At 35.5% G+C, this 27801-nt stretch overlaps 1 protein-coding gene across 1 annotated transcript in view; it reads left to right on the top strand.

Annotated features, from left to right (window-relative positions):
* Positions 1-27801, top strand: part of LOC111055472 — a 215978-nt gene that overhangs the window by 99661 nt on the left and 88516 nt on the right. The window contains exon 9 of the mRNA XM_039440765.1: positions 23485-23656. Within this exon, the coding sequence (XP_039296699.1) occupies positions 23485-23656 (172 nt within the window). The remainder of the gene's footprint in view (positions 1-23484; positions 23657-27801) is intronic.

Here is a 27801-nt window from a genome sequence, read left to right as displayed (position 1 = left end):
ATACACAACTCAAACTAGTACGTTGTACGAAAAAACTGATTGATGTCACAAACGAGGAAGAGATAAAAGAGATAATCGATAACTATCATGTCGGAGAGAATAATCATCGTGGAATTCAAGAAACTTATGAGCAAATTGAAAGAAAGTTTTACTGGCCAAATACTCGAAACAGAATTCAAAATTTCATCAATTGATGCGACATTTGCTTGAAAACAAAATACGAAAGAGTACCCTTGAACTTGGAAATGAAAATCTAACCCCCACTGCCTCAAAACCACTTCAAACTATTCATATCGATAGCATTACTTTTGACAAAAGAACATTTTTGACGATAATAGATATTTTTTCACGTTATGCACAAGCCTATCCACTTCCTACTGAGGAATTGAAATAGTTGATAAACTACTGGATTTCTTCAGTCATCACGGTGTTCCAGAAAGTATAGTTTCAGATAATGGCACAGAGTTCACTGATAATGTGGTGAAAGAATTGATGGCACTTCATAAGATAAAGATTCACTTTATCAGCACACAGCATCCCCAGTCAAACTGCATGTGTGAAAGATTGCATTCAACCCTTGTCGAGCATATTAGACTCCTTGATAATCAAACTCAATTCAAAGACGATTCTATCGAGAGAAAAGTGAAACATGCAATTTTAGCGTACAATAATAGTATTCACTCTGTAACAAAACTAACTCCATTTGAAATTGAACGGACACATGAACGCAAATGCTTTATTTGACATTGACATTGGCAAACAGATGATGAACGACTATGTCAATCAACACAGAGAAAAAACCAAAAAGCTCTATGAACACATTAGAGAAACGAATCAAGCAATTGAAGAAAAGGTTATCTAGAAAGTAAACGAGAATAGAGAACCATTGCCTGAAATTCCATCCGATATCTACGTTAAAAATATGCAGAAACAGAGTAAGACAAAAAACAAATATAACAAAGAGAAAATCGAATCTGTGAACAGAGACCTTAGAACAGCTGAAATCGTACCGAGACACCATAACACAAAATCTAAAATACACCTTTCCAAAATTGAAAGACCTAGAAAAATCATCAAAACTAATGACATTGAAAAACCTAAGACAGTGACTCAACTGACTATTGACAATGACAATCCTTTTCCAGGTCCCTCTTCATCCTGTACGCAGCAAGATCAGGAACAGCAATAGACATTAAGAATTTTACTATGAATTCTGGAATTGTACCAATTAACCTTGGCAAAACCAAACTTGTATATAACTCGCACGTTTTTGTACATAATTATGATTTGTAATTACTATTTTTGAAAAAATATTAGTATAAGTTCAAAAACCGATTTCGTTACAGAAAACAGTAGTAAATTAAGAGATGCAATCAACTATTTGAAATTCATCAACCATACAAAGTCTGTTATTGAAGAAAAATTGGAAATGATTTTGTTTTACAATGAAAACGTCAAACGCAATAAAAGAGGTTTAATAAATAGTCTTGGATCTGTTTTGAAATTTATCACTGGTAATTTGGACGCATATGACGAACAAAAATACAATAAGTTGATTCTCGAACTGTATAATAATCAAGATAACTTAGCCAATCAAATTTCAAACTATTATTCAATCAGTCAAAACATTATTGTAGAATTCAATGAAACAATTAAATTTGTGAACCGAAACTTCAATGAATTGAAAGAGAAATTCTTGATAATTAATGATGATTTAAACGATTATTTTCATAGAATGAGAAAAAATTGAAGATATTTTGAATCAATTACTTATAGCTTATAATATTTTATTAGACGTAGTTCATGACATTGAAAATTCTATTGCATCCTGTAAAGTAGGCGTTCTGCACCCTAGTATAATGTCTACTAAAGAATAATTGTTCAATGAACTTGTGAAAATTTCAAAATTCTATGACAAGAAATTCCCATTAGAAATTAAGTATAATAAGATGTTAGAAATACAAAAATTTATTAATGTAGATTGTGAGCTAATTAGGAGCGAAATCATTTATTTTCTCAAATTTCCGATTGTAGAAGAAGTAACTTTTGATCTTTTTGAGTTATCACCAATATCAAGTAAAGTAGAATCAAATTTTGTAACAATACTTCCACAAAACGAATTCCTATTGAAATCTTCTGATAATTCTAATACTTTAAAAATTGAAGGATTGTATAAAGAATGTAGATTGATAGGAGATAACGAATGCTATCTGTGCTCATCCGAAGCCATCTCCCATCAACAATTGCAATGTGAAGCGGCTATCATATCTACTGGTTCCACTGACAACTGTAAATTCACCGCCGTCCAAATTGAAGAGAACCTTAACAAATGTGGATCTCCTTAGTTTGAAATAATTGCCTCATGTATAATCATAAATAGCAGTGGAAAGATTCATTTATAGAACAGAAAGCCAACTCATGAAAAATGCCAAGGTATATCTACTGTGAAATGTATTAATACGAATTTCCTATTATCGTAGTGAAGGGCACCTTAGTCATCGAATCCTGTAATGATTCAATTTACCTTTATTTTTTGAAGGTCGGTCATCCTCTCGACTGTGTGGACCCTCTTGGATCCTCCCTCGCCGATAGAGATCTTGATCCTCCCGTCCGATGACCAGACATTCCTATGCCCATGACGGTTGGCCGCAGCGTTGAGGATCTTGAGATGCTCCGCAGTCAGATCCTCGCGAATGGTGACGCCGGAACCCTTCAGCTTCCTCTTAGCGTCGAAGATCATCTTCCTGGTCCGGTAGCTGCAGAGTCGTACTATGATGGGTCGGTCCTTGGGTTTAGCTTGCCCTTGTTGAGGTGGTTGACGCCTTCCAACGCGATGCGAGCGGTTTACATCCGCCAGAGTCACGGGCACGTTCAGCTTCTTGTTGAAGACATCGAGCGCCAGCAGGTCCGTGTCTTCTTTGTCGCTCTCCGGGATCCCAAAAATACGTATGGAATGTCGGCGCCCATATTGCTCGAGGTCGTCGACCTTCAGATGACAAGACACCTCTAGCTCACGAATTCTATCGTGAAGCTGTTTGTTCTCCTCCTTCAATGCCTGAAGTTCCTCAAAGATAGACTTCACTGCCATTGATACAGCACAATGGACAGACTCTTCGATTTGCTGTCGAATAATTCGGAGGGTCTCTTCAGACAGTGATCCAGAAATAGCTGGCCCTGGCTTCGGAGCATTGACCTCATTCCTCGGTGTGCCTCTGTTCGGTCGAACCATCGTGTACCGTTAGGTGGATTTACACTTTTACAGGCGAGAAGGTGGACTGAAGAATTGGGAATGTTTTTTCAAGATAAATGAAAAGAGTGTGAGTTAATCAAAAATATAATTTCACTATTGAATTAAGCTCGAGAAACTGAATAACTAGATGTATAATTTGAAGTGAATTGAACTGTATAACCCTACGAAATATTTGTTAGAAGACGGAGCCGAACTGACACACGTTTACTCACTCGACATAACCAGAGAGAGCTCTGGTAGGAGCTTGATAGGAGATAACGAATGCTATCTGTGCTCATCCGAAGCCATCTCCCATCAACAATTGCAATGTGAAGCAGCTATCATATCTACTGGTTCCACTGACAACTGTAAATTCACCGCCGTCCAAATTGAAGAGAACCTTATCAAATGGATTCCCGAAATACAACAATATTTGGCAGTCTTACCAAAATTGGAGACCTTCCACATAGAAACGAAAACCGAAACTACTGTGACAGCACTTCAAGGAATTTATTTCATCAATACAGCTGAAGGAAAAATTTACTATCGAGGAAAACCTCTGTTCCACTCTTCCCAAACGAGAGGACATCCAAAATTTCTTGAAAACATCCAATTAAAACTTCAAGATCATCAAATTCTAGGCTTCCAAATTCATTTGAAAAATTTAGACAACTTTAACCAATTCAAAAACATTCAAGTGTCTCCAGTTATCCGAATATCATATTGAACCACCGACATCAATGTTTTCACAACCATTTTGTACATTGTGATTGTTCTTTGCGTGATTTTCACTGTGTACAAAAGAATCTCCAAAAGAGGACAGCAACCTTCTTCAAGAACTTTGCTACCAACCCCCGAAGTTCTCTTTAGGGAGGGAAGAGTTACATCGTGAGAACCTACAGCAGTCTGCAGTTTCTATACAACTTCTTGGAACTCTCCTGGAACTGTTGGAGCCAGCTTTCTCACGCATTGAGCGTCAGTCCTGCTTACAACATCGAAGCGAGAGGTACTCAAAATTCACTTGTCTAAATTATTAAATTCCAAATTTTGTGTATGTAAAATAGAGATTTCTTTTTTGTAAAAAGAAATCTTACTGAACGCATTATTCAGCTTATATATATATATATATATATATATATATTATATATATATATATATATATATATATAGATTGCTTGTTTGTCCTTTCTACGAACGAACTTAACAATGATTGATGGAGGTAGGTTTTCATCCCCTTGTTTTAGTCTGTTACAAATGCCAATTGCATCTGCTTTTATTTTGTGTCCCAATGCTCTGCTCATTCTATAAATGATTTCTGTTACATCTTCATCCTGTTTTTTGGGTATACTATTTATTTCTAGCATGTTCGATCTTGAGTTTTGCTCCATATCCTCGAGGCGCTCCTTCTGTTCTGCATTTTCTCTCCTGAGGCCAGCTACTTCTGTTGAAAGCTCATTGATGTTGATGGGGCATGCGCTAATTTGCTTGTTTTGTTCATCAAACTTCTTATTTATGTCGTTAATCGCTTGATGACATGATTCATTTGATTTTCAAAGCTCTAACTTCATTTTCTTAATATTCTCCTTCATTGATTTCTGATTTCCTGCAATTACCTCTAGAAATGCTGCGATTCTTGGAGATTAACCTCCTTGTTTCCTGTTGGCAATTCACTAACCATACTTTTACGACGTGTAGGGGAACAGCTGCCACATCTCCAAAATTTGTTTGTTTTTCTTGTAGTCCACATCGTCCTTGTCATTTTCACACATCCTATATTGAAATTTGCTCAACAGTCGACACATGCAATCAGCTGAATTACGAACGGATTTACAGTGAAGAGGACGAGACATTTTTGGATCTTCAACTGAAATAGTCACCACATCACGATTCACTAGTACGAAATATTTTGTTACCAAACGTTTAAACTTTGCACAGCTGATGCAGCAGCCACTCCTATACAACCACTCTCGTCAAGCTCAAATCATTACTGCATCATCATCATAAGAGGTGTTTTCTGAGGCATTGTCACAAAATGAATTTTGTGACGAATGGAGAACCGTCTTCCAGTAGTATATTATTATCTAGTGAATTTCCTCTACTTTAGTAGAAGAATAGGGTCGACAATCAGATGTACTTTGCTAAGCTTGGAGTTGAGTGTGTAAATCATCATCATTGACAACAACCCTGTGAATTATGAGCAGCGGATTCATCAGAACCAGAAGTTTCCAGATATTGTTTACTAGTTTGAGCCTTCTAGTATCTATTATTGCAGCAGCAGTAGCCATATCATCGAAGCGATAAGCAACTACCGGGATGAGTCGGTATCGTTCTTCATGAAATTTCTGGTGAGAAGGATTGTTTACCAGCCTAATTTATTATAGAAATTAGCATCAGCATTAGTGAAATCATATCCTGTCACATGGCCGGTGGCGTGATCGTCTCCTAAGACTCCTATTGGTTGGTAATCTCTTTTCCTTTATAGTGCAGTTGTTTGGTAGTCAAGCGTGTGATCAGGTCTCAAATCTCCTCTCCTTACGGCGTTCCCGGTACTAGTTTATCAGTAGGGGAATTATTCTATTTTGTGTGTTAGAATAGAATATTGTAGGACGAGTTCCAGACAACTTGAAGATAGATCTTCCTTGGGGATTTCCTTTCTTGTTGGTTATTTCTCCAAACTCGTATCACTGGGGGTGAGCAAGTTATCCTTGGTTTGAAAACCTGGAGGGATCTTAAGTTTGTGCTACAAACAGTTTAGTGGGAAATTTAAATAGGCTCTTGTAGCAGATTATTCTAGAGTGCTTGATATATAAGTCTCTACTCTGTCCCTTCGGGGAATTTTTATTTATATATGGGGATTGAGAATCGATTCATCATTCTTCATATCAGTATCCATGTCGATTCAGGTAATTGTATGTCAGGACTGGTAGTCCGTGTGTTTTTCCTTCTCTGTAGTGAGGTGGTCTTCAATTTGAAGAGTAATTTTCTCAATCGAATTTTATATTTTTGTAGGGAAATCTCTGTCCTTTTTGAAAATAGTTTTCTCGATTTATTCATATCCTTGTAGAGAAATTATTATCATATTGAGTAAATTTTCCTTGCTTAATTTCCATATTGTGGAGTGGCCCCTGTATTTATCTTAAATTTCTAGTAGGAAAACCTAGATATTTTTCCTAGAGAACTCAGGTGCAGCTTGAGTTTGTCCTTGTCGAAGTCATTAGACTGTGACGTCCCATCTCTTACTTTCTCCTAACTTTTCCTATTCTAAAATCCTTCCAGCTCTCAGGTACAGCTTATGAACTTCCCGGTCGAAGTCATCAGACTGCGACAAGCTTCCTCTCACTCTATCCTAGTTTTTCCTATTCCAAAATCCTTCCTGATCTCAGTTCCAGACTCGGGATCGACCCCGTTGCAGTCTCAGACCCGTGAAAAGTTCAGGAAAACCCTGTTCAAATTAGGATCTCAGTTTCAGAGTCGAGATTGTCCCAGTCTCGGGTTTCCAGACCCGCGAATCCTTTCTAAAATTCCTAGAAACCTGTCTTCTCTAATTGAAAATATTATTTTCTCATTCTCCCTGTGGAAAGTTCACGAATTTTCCTGTGATCTCACTTGCAAATTGGAGATCGATTTTGTTGTAGTCCTTAGACTGGCAATCGCTTGGAAGAGCCAATTGAAATCTTTTCCTGAATTAAGAGTCTCTGACTCGATATTCTCCTTGTGAAAAATCCTGGGAAGATCTTTTCCTATCCTGACAACGGCAGACTGTTGTCTTCCTGATATTATTCTACAAACTGTGTCTGTGAAAACCTTTTCTATACTTTCATAATAGTCGACATACTGACTATTGATTTGAAAGCGTTTCAGACTATTGAGAGTGATTCCCATTCCCTTAAGGGCTGTCACAGATTAGCCCTTGATAACCGGCGTGGAGTTGCTAGACTAGCGCGGAAATCCTGTTTAGCAGTTTCAGGATTGCTGAAGATCCTTTCGCAGCTGCAGGATCGCGATTCAGAAATCCTACACCCGAAATCCTATATACTGAACCTTAAATATCCTGTATTGGAAATCTATACCCTGTATTCAGCTAGTGGGTCCAGCTTGCTGAGAGCTAGAGCGTAACTGTCAGATTGCGGATTATTGAACTATTGAACAGATATCTGTTTGCGATAGAGAATAATAATCTTATTATTGATTCTCTGTTCCCTATACCCTATACTGTATACCTCATACAGTGCACACCATTCTCTACAGCTTACACCCTATACCGTACCCTATTTAACTATATCTTAAATACCACTAACAACTCCATAGTTCTGCCATACCGTTACTCCATAGCCCTCACCTTGAATTCTGTAGTAGAACCTCTTTCCGGGCTCGCATATCCAGTCTGCCCGCCATCAACTCGCAGTTGGTTCAGATAGCATACTTCCTTCACAAATATAGTTATTTGTAGGGATCTGATAGTCAGATCTGTCTTCTTGTATAGGGTTATCCTAATCTCCCTTAACACCCACCCTGTATTCCAAAGGCCGAGGGCCGGACCGGCCAGTAACGGCACGGACAAATAATCTTCCCCTGAAATTTAAAATCTCGAGAAAGGAGCAGAGGGTGAAGAATCAGAGGGTGATAGGGGGAGAAGTGTAGGTCAGGTATCTCCACCTGTCAGTATGGAAACTAACCCTGGCTGTAGCTAGTCCACGTCATAGCAATACTTTGCAATTATTAGATAACCTAGGGTGTGGAATAGGTGTATCTGATAGCATCATCATAAGTGATCTTTTCTGAGGCATCATAAAAAGTGTTTTTTTCTGAGGCATCATCATAAGAGGTCTTTTCTGAAGCATTATCATGAATGTTCTTTCCTGAGGCATCATCATTGGTGATCTTCTCTGGGGAATCATCATCAAAGATCTTTTCCAAGGCATCATCATTTAAGGTCTTTTCTCAGGCATCATCAAAACAGGGGTTTTCTGAAACATCATCGTGAATGGTCTTTCCTGAGGCATCATCATAAGTGGTTTTTACTGGAGCATCATCATGAGAGGTTTTCTCTCAGGCATCATCATAAGTGGTCTTTTCTGAGGCATCATCAATGATGGTCTTTACTGAAGCATCATCATAAGAGGTCTTTTCTGAGGCATCAACATAGGTAGTCTTTTCTGAAGCATCATAATAAGAGGTCTTTTCTGAGGCATCATCATAAGTGGTCTTTTCTGAGGCATTAACGATGATGGTCTTTACTGAGGCATGATAATGAGTGGTCATTTCTGAGACATCATCATAGGTGTCTTTTCTGAAGCATCATAATAAGAGGTCTCTTCTGAGGCATCATCACGAGTGGTCTTTTCCAATGCATCATCATAAGAGGTCTTTTCTGAGGCATTATTATGAGTGGTCTTTTCTGAGACATAATCATAAGTGGTTCTCCCTGAAGCATCATGATAAGAGTTCTTTTCTGAGGCATCATCATAAGTGGTCTTTTCTGAGGCATCAACGATGATGGTCTTCACTGAGGCATAATTATGAGTGATCTTTTCCGATGCATAGTCATTAGAGGTCTTTCCTGAGGCATCATGAAAAGTGGTCTCTTCTGAGGCATCATCATGAGTGGTCTTTTCTGAGACATCATCATAAGTGGTTTTCCCTGAAGTATCATGATGAGAGGTCTTCTCTGAGGCACCATCATGAGTGGTCTTTTCTGAGGCATCAAAAATGATGATCTTTACCGAGGCATTATAATGAGTGGTCTTTTCCAAGGCATAGTACTTAGAGGTCTTTTCTGAAGCATCATCATAAGAGGTCTTCTCTGAGGCGTCATCATGAGTGAACTTTCCTGTGGCATCATAATAAGAGGTATTTTCTGAGGCAACATCATAAGTAGTCTTTTCTGAAGCATCATAGTAAGAGGTCTTTTCTGAGGCATCATCATGAGTGGTATTTCTGGAGCATCATCATGAGTGGTCTTCTCTGAGGCATCATCATAAGTGATCTTTTCTGAAGCATCATAATAAGAGGTCTTTTCTAAGGCATCATCATAAGTGGTATTTTCTGAAGCATTATCTTAAGAGGTCTTTTCTGAGGCGTCATCATGAGAGGTCTATTCCAAAGCATCATAATAAGTGGGCTCTACTGAGGCATCATTATGAGTGGTCTTTTCTGAGGCATCATCATGAGTGGTTTTCCCTGAGGCATCATCATTAGTGGTTTTCCCTGAAGTATCATCATAAGAGGTCATTTCTGAGACATCTCCATAAGAGGTTTCTCCCGAGGCATCAACATAAGAGGTCTTTTCTGAGGCATCATCATGAGTAGTCTTTTCTGAGGCATCGTCATGAGTGGTCTTTCCTAAAGCATCATGAGTTGTCTCAACTGAGGCATCATCAAAAGTGGTATATTCTGTGGGGTTATCATGAGAGGTCTTTTCTGAAGCATCATTATAAGTGGTCTCTCTTTTGGCATCAACATAAGAGGTCTTTCTGAGGCGAAATAATAAGTGATCTTTGCTGGGGCATCATCAAAACAGGGGTTTTCTGAGGCATCATGATGTGTGGTCTTTCCTGAGGCATCATCATAAGTGGTTTTTACTGGAGCATCATCATGGGAGGTTTTCTCTCAGGCATCATCATAAGTGGTCTTTTCTGAGGCATCATCAATGATGGTCTTTACTGAAGCATCATCATAAGAGGTATTTTCTGAGGCATCAACATAGGTAGTCTTTTCTCAAGCATAATAATGAGAGGTCTTTTCTGAGGCATCATCATGAGTGGTCTTTTCTGAAGCATCATCATAAGAGGTCTTCTCTGAGGCGTCATCATGAGTGAACTTTCCTGTGGCATCATAATAAGAGGTATTTTCTGAGGCATCATCATAAGTAGTCTTTTCTGAAGCATCATAGTAAGAGGTCTTTTCTGAGGCATCATCATGAGTGGTATTTCTGGAGCATCATCATGAGTGGTCTTTTCTGAGGCATCATCATAAGTGGTCTTCTCTGAAGCATCATAATAAGAGGTCTTTTCTAAGGCATCATCATAAGTGGTATTTTCCAAAGCATTATCTTAAGAGGTCTTTTCTGAGGCGTCATCATCAGAGGTCTATTCCAAAGCATCATAATAAGTGGGCTCTACTGAGGCATCATTATGAGGGGTCTTTTCTGAGGCATCATCATGAGTGGTTTTCCCTGAGGCATCATCATTAGTGGTTTTCCCTGAAGTATCATCATAAGAGGTAATTTCTGAGACATCTCCATAAGTGGTTTCTCCCGAGGCATCAAAATAAGAGGTCTTTTCCGAGGCATCATCATGAGTAGTCTTTTCTGAGGCATCGTCATGAGTGGTCTTTTCTAAAGCATCATGAGTTGTCTTAACTGAGGCATCATCAAAAGTGGTATTTTCTGAAGGGATATCATGAGAGGTCTTTTCTGAAGCATCATTATAAGTGGTTTTTTTTTGGCATCATCATAAGAGGTCTTCCTGAGGCGAAATAATAAGTGATCTTTGCTGGGGCATCATCATGAGAGGGGTTTTCTGAGGCATCATGATGTGTGGTCTCTTCATGATGATGACTTGATGAGTGCATTGACTTTTTAATTCTGAATTTTAGAGTTAGAAGAGTGTAAGTCTCAAATGACTGATTTTACAGGAGAGTCAAAAAAGTATTACACTTTGTCACGTTATTTTTGTCAATAACGAGCTGCCCTGCTTGGCTGCAGTCGGTAGAGCATGAATAATAGAATATATAACCCTTATTGGGATTCTTAGAATATATATAATACCAATTTCTTACTGGCTCGACCAGGAGCTCCCGCAGTTCTCTGCTCTTGCCGGTTACTGATGTCGGCTGCTCCAACAGTTCACAATTTCTGTGACTGATTTGTCGAATTCCGCAAATACAGATGCGAGAATTTGCGCTGCTGCAACTGAATGCTATGATTTTGAGATTCTTCAAATCGTATTTAATGATACTGGATGATTTATATAAATCTCTGGAATGTATTATTTCCAAAGATTTTACAATCAATGCTGTATATTGCTGTCTTACCCAACTTATTCGGGGGAGAATATAGTCGGATGGTAATCTTATTAATATTTCAATACTGGTAACTAGATAGATTATAACGAGATTGGTCATACATGGAGATAGGGAAACAAATAAAGGATACACCATGAGAATTGATATAAATATATTACACAAATATCAACGAATAAAAATATATATATATATAGAGCAACAAGTAAAAAAGTAAAAATAAGAACAAAAATATATATCAAAAAAGTATCACAGCTTAGCTCACTTATTAGGTTTTAGTTTTCAGCACGAAAAGTTACCATGTGCTTCTTAAATCATCAATCATATGCATTTAGATTATGCAGCTCAGTTATTGACTTGCTGTTGCTTGTCGAATAAAATCTCATATACCATCTTTCCAAATTAATAAAAGTAATCAATTAATAGAATATTAATCTCAAATATATTGATATATTATCTCAGGGCTGAAGGTTCGGCCTCTGATGGAAATGAGATAAATCAATTTATCCCGTGAACATGAGCTTCATTTATATCTTTATAATTTACTAATAAGATCAATGATTGAGTGAGCAGCATATATATATATATATATATATATATATATATATATATTATATATATATATATATAATATATATAATTTTATATTTATATATTACAACATTTAATCCAAATATTTATTCCATCTGTGACACTTAGACATGTGAGTCTGATATATAGTTCTCAATTACTAAAAAACATTTTTGGACTTTTCAAGACTTGCGCAAATTTGATATTAATTTCAATATTCATATAACCTTTCGACGAGCTAGCTTTTTTGAATCTTGTTCCACTCAAAGCACTGAGGGCGCCCCAGATTTATATATTTCTCGTTAATTATCAATCACGTGCTGAAATTCACAAGATGATGATGGCAATCCAAATTTCACGCTGTCTTGGGTTTTCTGGTGGCCGAAGTCGTCTTCTCCAAGGGAATGAATAAATATCTGAATGACTTACGCCTTAATATGGCATCACCAAGTCTTATGAAAATTAATTGTTGAATTTGAACTTAAATCTTTTGAATGTACAATTTAACAAAAAAGGGACTTGTGCTCTATAAAACTAGTGGCGTTCCATGGTGGTGTCTGGCAAGCAAGTGGGCTCTGATCTACCCCCATTCTCTACAATCATACTTCTTTATTCCAATTTGCATATTATTTAAATATTCAACCACTACGCCATTGTATAATCAAATAGTCCGTGTCAATGTGCCAGGCTATATCTCATGTGTTAAATTTTATAATCACTCGGATTACATCCAATACATGAACTGAGTAGTGATAACTTACAAATTCCTATGATTTATATAAATCTCTGGAATGTATTATTTCCAAAGATTTTACAATCAATGCTGTATATTGCTGTCTTACCCAACTTATTCGGGGGAGAATATAGTCGGATGGTAATCTTATTAATATTTCAATACTGGTAACTAGATAGATTATAACGAGATTGGTCATACATGGAGATAGGGAAACAAATAAAGGATACACCATAAGAATTGATATAAATATATTACACAAATATCAACGAATAAAAATATATATATATATAGAGCAACAAGTAAAAAAGTAAAAATAAGAACAAAAATATATATCAAAAAAGTATCACAGCTTAGCTCACTTATTAGGTTTTAGTTTTCAGCACGAAAAGTTACCATGTGCTTCTTAAATCATCAATCATATGCATTTAGATTATGCAGCTCAGTTATTGACTTGCTGTTGCTTGTCGAATAAAATCTCATATACCATCTTTCCAAATTAATAAAAGTAATCAATTAATAGAATATTAATCTCAAATATATTGATATATTATCTCAGGGCTGAAGGTTCGGCCTCTGATGGAAATGAGATAAATCAATTTATCCCGTGAACATGAGCTTCATTTATATCTTTATAATTTACTAATAAGATCAATGATTGAGTGAGCAGCATATATATATATATATATATATAATATATATATATATATATATATAATATATATATATATATAATATATATAATTTTATATTTATATATTACAACATTTAATCCAAATATTTATTCCATCTGTGACACTTAGACATGTGAGTCTGATATATAGTTCTCAATTACTAAAAAACATTTTTGGACTTTTCAAGACTTGCGCAAATTTGATATTAATTTCAATATTTATATAACCTTTCGACGAGCCAGCTTTTCTGAATCTTGTTTCACTCGAAGCACTGAGGGCGCCCCAGACTTATATATTTCTCGTTAATTATCAATCACGTGCTGAAATTCACAAGATGATGATGGCAATACATATTTCACGCTGTCTTGGGTTTTCTGGTGGCCGGAGTCGTCTTCTCCAAGGGAATGAATAAATATCTGAATGACTTACACCTTAATACGGCATCACCAAGTCTTATGAAAATTAATTGTTGAATTTAAACTTAAATCTTTTGAATGTACAATTTAACAAAAAAGGGACTTGTGCTCTATAAAATTAGTGGCGTTCCATGGTGGTGTCTGGCAAGCAAGTGGGCTCTGATCTACCCCTATTCTCTACAATCATACTTCCATATTCCAAATTTGCATATTATTTAAATATCCAACCACCATGCCATTGTATAATCAAATAGTCCGTGTCAATGTGCCAGGCTATATCTCATGTGTTAAATTTTATAATCACTCGGATTACATCCAATACATGAACTGAGTAGTGATAACTTACAAATTCCTATCATTTATATAAATTAGGAGGGTTATTTTTGAATCGACTTGTTATTACCGCCAATCAACCACTGCAATTTGATTGGTTCATCTAAAAGTTACAAGTGTATCCATGCGCCTAATAGAATATACATACTTCCTTGATATTTTTATTCATTTTATGTATTTTGTACATGCTCATTTCACACAATAAATTTTTATAAGTTTATTAAGTTGTTTTCTCATTTACAATAACATGCCATGTGGTTACCAAATCCTCTGGTTGAATGCTATTTGTTTACAACAAAAATTTGCCAAAGGTGTCTGGCTAAATTTCAAATTATACGGCTTGATCGATTATTTAGGTTGCCAACTAGTAAGTATTATAGCCTAACCTCAAAATTTTAATATTTTATATAATTCAATAAATAGCAAATAAAATTATTTCTATTTGGCTGTTCTAATTGTAGCCAGGATACCTGTTATTATCTATTCTCTCACTTGTTGATATCGCACCCGGCGATAACAGAGCAGCTGTTTGCTCAAGACCTATAAAATCTTTTTATTTAGTGATTTTGCTTGCTATACAAGATAATTTGTTATAACTTCCTGCTGGGTCTCAAAGATCGTGAATCAAATCAGCATTACAGTAACTTGTTGATATTATTGGACTCAAATTGTTCCAGTTCCAATTCTCACTGGAATGATGCACTTTGTGCTCTGGATATCTTCAATACAATCAACTGCAAAGGACTCAAGTTATCTTGAATCTATAGAGTTCGAAAAACTGAAAAATACCTACTAAAAACATAATTTTGTTAAAAAAATGAACTTAGCTAGCTCCTCTAGATTTGAGGTACCGGATTTGACTCAAGTGAATTATGTGGAACTCACAATATTTCTCTCATTTCAACTCAAATATCGGGGGAACGAGCTTCACTCTGGAGTAAAAAACATACGTTAATTTTATAATGAGAGAGGGAATTATAATATTTTATTTGAAACTTCTTTATTGTCAATACAATTTTACAAAACAAAAATATATAGATATCCTACAAAACAATAAAGCCCAAAGGTAAAAACCTGTTTGGGAAACATAAATTTTAAATATATACACACAACTCTAAGAATAACTTCAGCCGGCCTTAAAAACTAATAACAATTTGAATTTCAGCGAAACCTCTAAACTATTGTACTATATTTAGAATAAGCTTCCTTATCTTCATATAATAAGAAGGTTACAATTCAATTATACTACTATATTAAAATATTTGTTAATGTCGTCCTCCATTAAAAGATGCTTATGGTTTTTTTTCCAAAAAAATATTCCTCACCTGACAATCTTTGATATCATTCGGTAGGTGATTGAAGAATGTTGGTGCTGAAAAAAGAAAGAATTTTCTGAATATTGTTAGTTTAGGCTTAGGTACAACGACATTTGATCTGTTTTGAGAAACTCTTTGAAAATCACAAGTTCTTCTCTCTCACCACTCCTATTGAAGAATATTTTCAATGTTTTGTGAATGAATAAATTCCTGATTGGCAGAATATTAAGGTTTCTAAAAAGTTGTAACATGTGCTCAAATATTTTTTTAAATGTAATAATTCTTATAAAATACTTTGTAGGACAATTATTGGCTTCAAAGTAGTAACGTATGTGCCTCCCCAGACTTCTAAGCCATATTCCATTCTTGAATTCACCAATGCGAAATACAGGGATCTTAATAGTTTTGGATAACAAACTGTACGCAGCATGTAGAATATTCTCATGTATTTGATCAATTTGCATTTCAAATATGTGACATGCTTCTTCCAATTCAACTTACTATCCACCCAGAGACCTAAATACTTTATGAGCTCAACTTATTCGAGATCTGCACAGGTGAACTCATTCAATTCAAATGTACAATAATTTGTTTCATGGTACTTCAAAGGTGATATCAAAACAGAACTCTTTTTCTAAGACTGAAAATAATATACTTAGTCTTTGTACTCATTTCCATCAAATTCTTTGTGAACCACCACCTAAATGGGTTTATATCATTTTGCATGTTATTGTGTAGTTCGATCCAGGAATCGGCCTTATAGAAAAGAGCTGTATCGTCAGCAAAGGCAACCAACCTACCCTTTAGCACACCATTACATAGACTATTGATATGAAAAAAAAACAATGAACCAGATAGAACAGAACCTTGGGGAATTCCAACCTTCTGTTCACCGATACAACTGCATACATCATTAATTTACTCTTGTTACTTGAGTTCTTCCAGTTGGATACGATCGGAACCAAACCTGAGCAACACCTCTTATACCTGCTAGTTCCATTCTATGCAATAGTATATTATTGTCTACAGTATTGAAGGCTTCCATGACATCTACAAATATTCCAGCACAGGCTTCTCCCTCATTAATTCCTGTATAAACTTCTGACATAAAATCGATGACAGCCAATCCCGTATTCAATCCACTTTGAAAACCATACTGATTCTTACTTATAAATTTTTGTTTATTGAAAAATTCAGTAACTCGTATTTTAACTATTTTTCCATGTAATTTTGAAAAGATTGAAAGTAATGAAATTGGACGATAGTTAGTTGACTGCAGTTTATCATTTTTCTTAAACAGTGGAACTACTGCTTTTTTCATCTCAGAAGGAAAGTCGCCTGCTCTTAACCTGAGATTGAATATATGCACAAGAACATCAACTGTAGTTACTTTATTGTAACCAGGTGCTTTATTATTATTTAGGCTGGAAATTATTCGCAAGATTTCATCTCGGGACGTTGGATAGAGAATTATTGAATCTCTGATAATGGTGTCTTTGAAGTTTTCTCTAAAGATATTCAAATTTGCATTCAACTTCGCATTATCCTCCACTACTTTTTCTTTCAAATCATTTGCAACTTAGCAGAAATATCGTTTCAAGACATTTGCTACTTCATTTGGACTAGTTATTAGAGTTTTAGTTTGATCTTCAAGAATTATATTATTTTTTTCATTACTTCTACCAATTATTTCTTTTATACAATACCAATATTTTCTCACATCATTTTTATCTCTTTCAAAAATATTGGAATAGTATGTCTTCTTTTGTGCTCTTAATTTATTAAATCAAGCGATTTTTTAAAAGATTATATTCATTTTTCAATCCTAGATTATTTGGTTGCTTAACATACTTTTTATACAATGAATTTTTCCTGTCCACTCCTCTTTTCAAGTCACTATTCATCCATGGATTTAGAAATTTTTTCTTTGATACAACTTTTGTGAGTGAACTTTTCACAAACTCTTCCGTCCTATCAATGATTTTTTTGAAAGCTATAGAAGCTGATTCACATGTATATATATCACTCCAGTCAACATTTTGAAGAAGTGAAACAAAAACATTATAATCTACTAGCCGTCAGGCTCGCTTCGCTCGCCATATCCGTCTAGCCAGGGGGCTCCGCCCCCTGGACCCCCGACTGGATCGTCCAAGAATGAGATCAGCAGGCTCGCTTCGCTCGCCTGCATTTTTCATTTGGGCATTTTTATCATAATGTTAGGACAATCCAGTCGGGGGTCCAGACTAAACGGCTGGCTAAACGGATATGGCGAGCGAAGCGAGCCTCACTGCTAGTAATATAACATTCCCAGGATTGAAGTAGCAGTGCCCAATCAATTTTTCCGCGATAAATGCATTTAAATCTTCAACTTGGTGCCAACCTAACAAAGTCAACACAACTTAATGCCAACCTGACAAAATTATTAATTTAGTTGCCAGTTAACAACTGCTTCGAAGAGGTACTCTATCTAGATTATAGCTCTATAGTAACATATGATATGGAAATTTCAATTATAATTAAGAGATTGGGAGAAGAAGAATATACATGCTAAAAGACGAACTTTAAACCCTTAAAAACAACCCTTAGAGTTAAAATATTGCCAAAAGATTTCTTAGTGCGCCTCTAAAGGGCCAACTTAACATACCTACCAAATTTGAACGTTTTTGGTCCGGTAGATTTTTAGTAATGCGAGTGAGTGAGTGAGTGAGTGAGTGAGTGAGTCAGTCAGTCAGTCAGTGAGTGAGTGCCATTTCGCTTTTATATATATAGATTTTATCGTATACTGAGGTCGGTTCTGTGTTTTTTATAATATTTGTAGATTTTATGTAAGCAACGGTCATCATGTGATCAGTAATACAAGTCTGTATAATATTTGCAATGAAAACTAATTTACTATGCTCCCTCCATTGGAAGAACCAAAATTTTCCCATTTTTCAGCCATACATAACTGAGTCCTTTGTCCTTTTTGAGTGCTCGAACTTCCTTGTAAATATTAAATTTCTTCTAACCTAAATTTGGTTAAATTTTCGTTTATATAGATTATTTCTTCAGGAGTAGTTTTGTATCCGATATGTGTTGTATTCAGATTTCTTCTCACTCTTCTTTTCTGCAATATATCTTCTTTCACGGCTCTTCTGGTGAACTTGACTATTATGCCACGATTATTGCCTTCACGCTTACTTCCCAGACAGTGGCATGCGTCGACCATCGATGTCATCGGTTATATACACTCCTAAGGCATGGCCTACTTTCTTGACTTCATCCAGAACGTCTTCATTAGTCTTATCAGGAACTCCATTTATTTCGATGCAATCAATTCTAGAGTATTGTCCTGACTCGTCTAGCAAATTTTCCATTTCTCTTACTCACTTAAGTCGTCAATTTTCTTCTCATATCGAGTAATTACTTCAGTTTGTTTTTCAATAATAATCTTTAGTTCAGCAATATTTTGATGACAGTTTCCGACTGACTTACCCAATTCTTATTCCAGGTCTCTATTTTGTTTCTTGTTCTCAGCTCTAATAACTTTCAACATTTCCATCACATCACTTGAGTTGGGACTGTTTTCATCAAGTTCAGATTCAACTAACATACTGCTTCGTCTGGCTTTTGCACAATTTACACATCTCCAAATTTGATTGTCCTCTTGGAAAAGTCAATTTCATCCTTGGAAAGTTCAACACATGATCCATGAAAAGGCGAATCACAATCGTTGCACCTTATTTTTAAACTCTTCATACCTATATTTTTGAGACACAACTTGCACTTATCGGCCATTATTTCAACTGTACTTAATCTCACTGGATACAAACTTGATGTCACGTGATATTTGGAACTGAATAAGTCAATTGAAGTTCGAAAACAAAATAAATGCACTATTTAATAACAGGAATACCAACTTCGTAGCAGGAAGCCAACACGCATATTGAAACATGAACAGCGCTACTATAATAGTAATCTTATCTTTACGGATAAGGCCGGCTGTCGGACGTATCTATATACTATATCAAATCAAAATCAAATCAAATTTTATTTCACCACAACAAAAATAATAATCCTCAATACAAAGTTGAAAAGAAAAAAAAAACATATTGATCTATACTGGGAAGTGTAAGGAATCAATGTTAGGAAGTGTAAGTGTATCTCATTCTCTAGAAAAAAATTGAAGATGAACTTTTCTTATGAAGTAGGCTACATGGTATGAATCTGGAAAGAGTCGATACATCTAAGGATTTGGGTGTAATCTTTGATAGCTGTCTCAGGTTCTCAGTGCACATAGACTATAGCATAGCTAGAGCCAATAAAATGCTAGGTTTTGTTATGAGGAATACAGCTAACTTCAATAACCTTGATGCAATATGTACTGTTTATGTGTCATTGGTTCGGAGTGTGTTGGAATATTGCTCTGTGATTTGGAACCCTTATACTGATTTGTGTACTCATGGTCTTGAGGTGGTTCAGAATAAGTTTTTGAGGTTTCTCTATTACAAGTGCTTTAGCCAATCCTGTCCTTTGGGTTTTCCTACAGACCGTTTGAAAGGTACCTTTCACTTTGTATCATTGAGATTACGACGGGAAAGAGACTCATTGATTTTCGTGCATGGTCTGTTAAGGGATCGATTTTCTTCTCCTTCGCTGCTCTCATTGATCAGGTTCCATGTTCCTGCGTTCAACTCCAGAGATCATCACACCTTTGATATTATCAGATGCAGAACGGTCAGTGGTTACAATGCTCCCCTGTTTAGGTCTCTTCGATTATACAATAGGCTTAATGATGCATAAGATTTTTTTGATTCAGACAGTGTGTTCAGGCGGGACTTGAATAAGATTTATGTTTGTTGAGTTTTGTCTTTTTTTTTCTTTCCTATGTATTACATAATATATTAGTAGTTTTATTTATAAGTTCCATATTTGCAAAGTTTTCATAATTCTCTTTTCTTTGTTTCTTTTTTCTTTTCTTCTTGAATTCTTCAGTATCAGTTACATACTTACTTCTTCTTCTTTTATCTGCTATACTATAAGTTTCATATTTGCAAGGTTTTCTAATATAATTTTTTTGTATTTTGTTTTTTCTAAAACTCAATAGTATATTAGTTAAGTTATTCTATTTTCATTTTAATGTATTATATTTTCAAATTGTATGATCAATGTGTTTTATTAGGGCAATAATGGGATTCAGTTCCTGGTGCCCTCAAATATGTAAATAATCAAATAAATAATAAATAAATATTTAAATATACACGGAAAACAACTTTGTCAAAACAAAATAACATGTTAGGTGCTGCCTGCAAAACCGAAGTTTGAGTGCTGGCAGCGAGTATCGATATTAATTTTCAATATAAAAAATTCCAATGAAGAAATGAGTAGATGAAACAAGAATGAATATACATTTATGAAAGTGAAATATAAATAAACATAGTATAAATGAAAAGGAAAAGTAAATTCAAAAGTGTAATTTGAAGCACTAAAGTATATAAGTAGCCTAATTACTGAATGATGAATTCCATTACGTGGCTCAGAAAATAAATATTACAATATTATTATATTTGTGGTCAGAAGAATGAATTAAAAATCTCAGAGTAGAAGACAGAGAATGAATCTGAGAAAATCTATTTGAGGTTTGGAAGAAAAATAGAAAGGTACGGTAACTGCAATAAAAGAAATATAGGATAATTAAGTGAAGGTGGAATTCACTATAGTGCATTATGTGTGAATGAATTGCGAGATATTCACTGACTTTATCCATTCTGCTATCTTTTTAATACTAGTTTTTGCTACTAAGTTATCTGGTATGAGGTTGATCAGTCTGTTACTTATGTAAGGGAATTGTCTCCGGCATACAGTCATGTCTGTTCTATTGATTTGGAAATTACCCTGTATACGGAAATCGTAAGTTCTAATTTGTGGAGTAAATTGATTTATATTTTTAATTATAATATATAGTATTATATTCTTAACAAACAACTGTCTAACTGTTAATACTGGAAATTCAATGAAAAGGAGATGTGTAGGGTATCGTCTAGGTCGGCCAAGTGCTGCTTTTATTATGTGCTTTTGAATAAGATAGATTTTATTAAAATGTTTGTCCAATGCTCCACCCCATACCCTAATACCATATTGCAAAACCGACTGGGCATAAGCGTAGTATATTAACAGCAGGATATCTAGATCACCTAGCTCGTTTAATCTATGAATTATATTTATAGTTTATAATATAGTTTATATATATATTAATAGTTTATAGAATGATATATACTATGTTTGCTACAGTTTTTGTTAGTTTACCATTCACTATCCAACAATAGCATCAAGGTACTATTTTGGACTTTTCAGAGGCTAAACATTCACAATATGATGATTCCACTTGAGAATTACTTCTAATTTCACTATCCAAAAAAGGAATGTTATTCATACACTATGAACACTGAAAATCTATGGTCATTGGTTACGTGTCTCATCACTTCATGAACAAAATACTACACATGCAAAGGCCAACCAACCGCTGTGTGCATCTGCTTGAAAAAGTTTCAGTGTTGAAGAGTTGAAAGGAAATTTTACTATTTGATGAATTTAGAAACATCACGAAAATAAATGTTTCTATTTTGAATATGATTATTATTTTTGATTAGTTATAATTAATTTCACCTCTCAAACCCTCAAGGTTTCTTCATCGTTTAGGTCGTGTTTATATTTTACAGTTTGGCTATAAGTCAGCTTGTGAATTTAGGGGATGAGATATTTTGATTTTCCACAGACGCACTCGTTCACTCATTTCCATATCAAAAAACGACGAAAATCTCGAGAAACAAAAATGGCAGTCTGGAACAAATAGATACCTGAATGCACTATCTCATCATCACCCCGCACACTCCTTCTCTGTAGTCAATACTCTAATCTTTCGATCTCTTCATCTCACAGACGAAAAAAGCAAAGAAGAGGAGATCAAGACAATCAAATCCATACTGAAGTGTAATGGCTACAATAATAGAATAATCGAAAAATCATTGAAAAACCAACTAACACCTCCAATCCCCGAAGAAAAACTCAAGGAAGAGAAAGCATTCGAAAAAAACCGTCCTTCTTCCATACATCAGGGGTACTACCGACCGTATTGGAGGAATACTGAAAAAACATCAAATCAAACCAGTCTACAAAATTCTCCAAACTATTTCGAAATTTCTAAAGAAACCCTTTCAGAGATTAGAACTAGAAAATCAGGGCATCTATGGTATTCCCTGCCTGAATTGTGACAAGATGTATGTAGGTCAAACAAATAGGAGAATATCAGCAAGGATACAGGAACACAAATTGAACATAAAAAACGAACAATCCACTTCAGCCCTTCACAACCATGAAAAAATCACAGGTCACAAAATGAATTTTAAGAATTAAAAACAAATAGCCAACATTCAAGATTTTCGGGTTAGGATTGTATGAGAGGCCCTAGAAATAGAGAATCAAGGAAGCCGTAACAAAAGAAATGACAGTATAAATATCTCTTCCTTTTGGAAAATCATTCTCAACACAGCACAAAAGCCAGTCACTTCTCCGGGAATTCCATTCACCCAGCAGCGCCAGGCCGAACACGTGGAAGGAGTAGAGGGGGGGAGGTACTCCCTTCGACCACGTGGAAGAACTTCCAAACACACGCAGAAGTCAGTGTAGCTAAAACTTCGCTCCCAGGATGTCATTTGTTATAATGGCGAAACGTCAGCAAGTAGGTGAAACTGCTTATCAGATATACCCGGTTGATATATTAGCATGTTCATCCATCCGCGAATTTTTGAGAGTTAACATATAAACATAAAAACATCTGAATATTAGAACATATAAAAATCTTAACATCCAAACATATAAACAGAAATTATCCCTTTAATAGTATAGGATATGAAAAAAATCCTCAACATCTTTGTCCATAGTGTGAAATTTATCTGTATCCTACTGTTTCTGTACAGATACTAATGTAATAAGAATGGCATTAGATGATGATAAGAAGTGAAATGCAAGTGTTTTTGAAGCATAAGTCTATGAGCTTCAACAACTTCACATGCAGGTCAATCAAAATCATGACTTGAGCGACACTGAAAGGTGAATGCGTTCATATCTCATTTGGTATTCTATCTTGTCAGAGGTGGCTATGTACTTTCTTCATTCAACAGTTATGAGACAGCCAATTATTATGAATTTGCAGAACTTGTGTGAAGTATTCAGACCAAAATACCAAACAATTAACTAAGCAGTCAAGAATTCTAGTTAACAAAATTAGTGATAAATGCGAACCTGGAATGTGGCTTGAGATAGATCGGGATACAAATGATGACATTCTTTATGAGACATATGAGATTTGGAGCTGCAGAAATCAGGTCAGTCGAAAACTCATGTTTGATTTGAGATTTTTCCTATATTGACAATACCTCCTTACAACACAAACTTCATTACTACAATTAGCAGAAAATTGATGAATATGCAGGCTTTGTTAGCCCGAGGTTTTGGGTTCAGACCCTGGCTGGCTAATATATTCTTCTTTGGCAACTCTTTTGTTTTGAATGACTCCGATACCCTGAAGATCATTCATATCAATGTTAAACTATTTTGTACATAATCATTGACTTCATTGCTGGATTGACTTTCTTCATCCAACCCCTCGACACTATAGTCCAAGGCATATACTTTGCTCTCTTTCTCGAAGACAGGCTGGATGTTCTATTTTCCACTGATCACTCTCACTACCTAACAGCATTCTCCCTACTTCTGTGTCAGCATCCAGCATGCCTCCTCCTGTCCGCATACCTCTCTGTCCATGCTACAAACTGTGGAAGGGAAATCGGTTCCCCCTCTACATATAAAGAGTAATTCTCTTGGACTTGACTCTCATCTGAAGAAATTACAGGTCACTTTCAAATACTCAAATTACGAAATAGCAGGCTGATCAGATCAAGAATCAGAACGCTATATCATGATTTCAATAGTTAAAAGTGATTATCAACAAGCTTCTTGTAATGAGAAGAAACATTGAAGAAATTACAAGTTTGCCTAATTGTGTAGAGTTGCAACTTCATTAAATTTCCAATTTAAATTCAGAATTGGGTATAGTATCATCTCTAATATACAAGTAGTGCTAAAAACGTTTCAGGGTTGAAGGATTAAATGAAAATGTAACTTTTTTGATAAAAGTGGAGAAATTGCGAAAATTTGTTTTTCGTTTGAACATAACTTCTCTCAGAATCATGAGGCATAATAATGTATACAAATTTTATATATAGAAATAACGGGGAGAATGTCCTCTTTCTATTCCTGTAGAATTGTAATTCTCTCAAATTTCAAATTCAATGTCAGAATTGGATGTAGAATATTATCATCCCCAATATCCTAGTAGTGCTAAAGAAGTTCAGGGTTGAAGGATTGAAAGAAAATTTTCCTTTTATGATAAAACTGGAAACATCACGTACATTTGTTTCTCTTTTAAATATCACTCCTCTCAGAATCATGGGGCGTCGTAATGCATGATAATTTCATATCAAATTAACGGGGAGAATGTCTCCTTTTTATTGGAGTCTGGATCATTCTTATCCGACCTATAGTTATTTTTCAATAAATGATTATGTACGTCAATGTTGAGACATTTCGAGCAGAAATCATGATAATCTCAACATGCTGGAAACTTTTCTGTTTCGGAAGATAGGTTGGTGGTGAAATGAAAAAGGTTCTCAGGAATAATTTCTTCAATTGTCAAAAGTTGTTGAAATATCGCAAGGTACCAGAATAAAGGCATGTTTGTCATCATGAAAAAAACCAGATGGCGGCAAAAATATGTCGATTTTCAATTGTCGATTTACTATGGTGAATATAGCTTCAAACTCTTGATATTAGATTTTTGGCCGCCGACTTAGATTTTTCTATGAGATTGCCATCATGGCTAATCTATTTGCACACTTCTTTACAAAGAGATTGTACCATTCTCTGGTTTGTACCTTCAAGGGGTCATGAGTTAAATGGTTTTCTTATTGCTAAGGTTTGGCAGATGGTGAAATAAAGTGTTTTCCGCTGCAAACAGTAGTCTTTTCTCTTTTTCCAATGATGCTCCAGCTGTAGAAGGTGGACTTACAGCCTTCAACTGAATGTGATTTTGAATCTTTTATAATATTCAACAACACCATGCCAATAATATTGATGTTTGTTGACTCTGAATACATTTACAGGGTGAAAAATAAAATTTGTCCCCAAAAAATCTAATTTCAAGAGTTTGAAGCTATTTTCACTATAGTAAAAGTTGGTGGAATTGGATAAATCTCGCGGATATTTTTTTTTAATATTTTGGAGCTCCATGATGGCTGAATTGATCCGATATCCTCGACATTATTGGGATTACAGAAGATTTCTTGAAAATTGACATATTTTTGCCGCCATCTGGTTTTTTCCATGATGACAAACATTTTTGGGATTGTCATCATGGATAATCTCTTTCTACACATCATTATAAAGAGATTGATACCATTCCCAAGTCTGTACCTTCAAGGAGGCATGAGTTACACGGTTTTCTAATTGTTGGGATTGGCATCTGGTGGGAAAAGTGTGTTTTCCGCTGCAAACAGTACTTTTTACTCTTTTTCCGATAACGCTCCAGCTGTAAAATATGGACTTACAGCCTTCAACCAGATGTCATTCTAAAGCTTTGGAAATACACTGTGCCAAAAGTACAAGTATTTGTTTACTGGAAATACATATACAGAGTGGAAAGTAAAATATTGTCCCCGAAAAATGTATGTTTCAAGTTTTTGAAGTTGAATAAATAATGGAAAGAGTGGTCGAAATGTGATAATTCTCTCGAACATCATTGTTTGGTTGGTTCTAAACACTATGGTGGTATAACCAATCCGATATCTCTCACAATATCTGGATAACAAGCGATATAAAAATAATTACTGTCAATGATGACCACCATCCTGTATTTTTCAATGATGTCGAATATGTTCGTTGTTTCCATCATCAATATTCTTATTCGTCTTGTTGTAACAAAGAGATTGAGACCATTTGCAAGTCTCTTTCTTGAAGTAGTCATGAAAGAATCGATTTTATAGTTCTAGCTTGATACCTTATGCGTATGGAAAAACGCACCAGAAATCATGCAGGGTTTTCTTTGGAAGGCGATGGAGAACTCATTTCTCGACGTACAGCGCATGAAGATAATCGTTCCAAAGTTGAAAAAACGCTCTAAATTTTGAATTCCTCTGTATCTCTTGCACAAAAGAAGTTATAATGGAATGCAATTTGAAAAAAAATGGATAAAAGTTTTTTTGGGCTTTTGAAGGTTAAAACTAAAAAAATCTGGTGTGGTACACTCACACAACTTTCCTTGCTCATTTATCTATAAGGCTCATTAACGGGGATAATTTAGGGGAATAACATTATGCCGATTGGTGGCTAAATAATTGAAACTACGATTATCGATTATACTATTGTTATTGTGTTCAGAGTACATCTTCCTTTGTTTGAATTATGAAATTTGAGGATTTTTCAAAAGTTGTCAAAACAGCTGATTCACAAATAAAATATTGACATGTGTTCTTTTGAATAAACTTGTCTACCTACACACACACACACACACACACACACACACACACACACACACACACACACACACACACACACACACACACACACACACACACACACACACACACACACACACACACACACACAGACCAACACCCAAAAATCATGTGTTTGGACTCAGGGGACCTTGAAACGTATAGAAATCATGAAATTGGGGTACATCAATTTTTTTTGGAAAGCAATACTTTCCTTACCTATGGTAATAGGGCAAGAAAAGTAAAAATATGCGTTTCAAAGGAAAATTTTATGACACAAAAATTGTAAACAAAGATTTTAAAAATATTTCCGTCTAAAAATATGGTTGAATATCTTAAACGTTTATTGTAAAGCTGCGTACACATATACGCGCTTCCAACACGCACTGAGCACGCTCCGCCCTCGTACCGCCCTCGTTCCTCCATCGAACCACAGTTGCTCCGCCCAAGCACCCATCATGAACGTTACGGAAGATGTTAGATCTTCTCGCGTTTCCCGGTCGAACCACTGTTGCTCCCCGGTCGATCATCAATCGCTCTGCTGGAGTGACGTTCGGTTGCGGAGCAGAGTGAAAGTCTGTACACACCTTATTACAAGCAATATAGCAAAACCCTGAAAGTTTTGGCGGCAATGTTGTTTCTGATGTGTTTGCCTGTGATTTCGACTTATCTTCATCACGATCCTTATTATGCTAGACCAAACGAAGAAATCAAGACATATTCCCGGCTGCTACTCAAAAATGAACATGGAGTGCCTTATTCATGACATTTGCGCCTGGAATATTCAATCCTTCAACCATGAAACTTTTTTAGCACTACTAGGATATCGGAGATGATATTCTACATTCAATTCTGACATTGAATTGGGAATTAGAAAAAGTTGCAATCTCACATGATTTGGCAATCCTGTAATTTCTCCA

The sequence above is a fragment of the Nilaparvata lugens genome, chromosome 14 (genome assembly GCF_014356525.2).
Source record: "Nilaparvata lugens isolate BPH chromosome 14, ASM1435652v1, whole genome shotgun sequence".
Taxonomy (NCBI): domain Eukaryota; kingdom Metazoa; phylum Arthropoda; class Insecta; order Hemiptera; family Delphacidae; genus Nilaparvata; species Nilaparvata lugens.
Note: the sequence above shows the minus strand (reverse complement) of the source record. Positions and strands in the feature narration are given on the sequence as shown.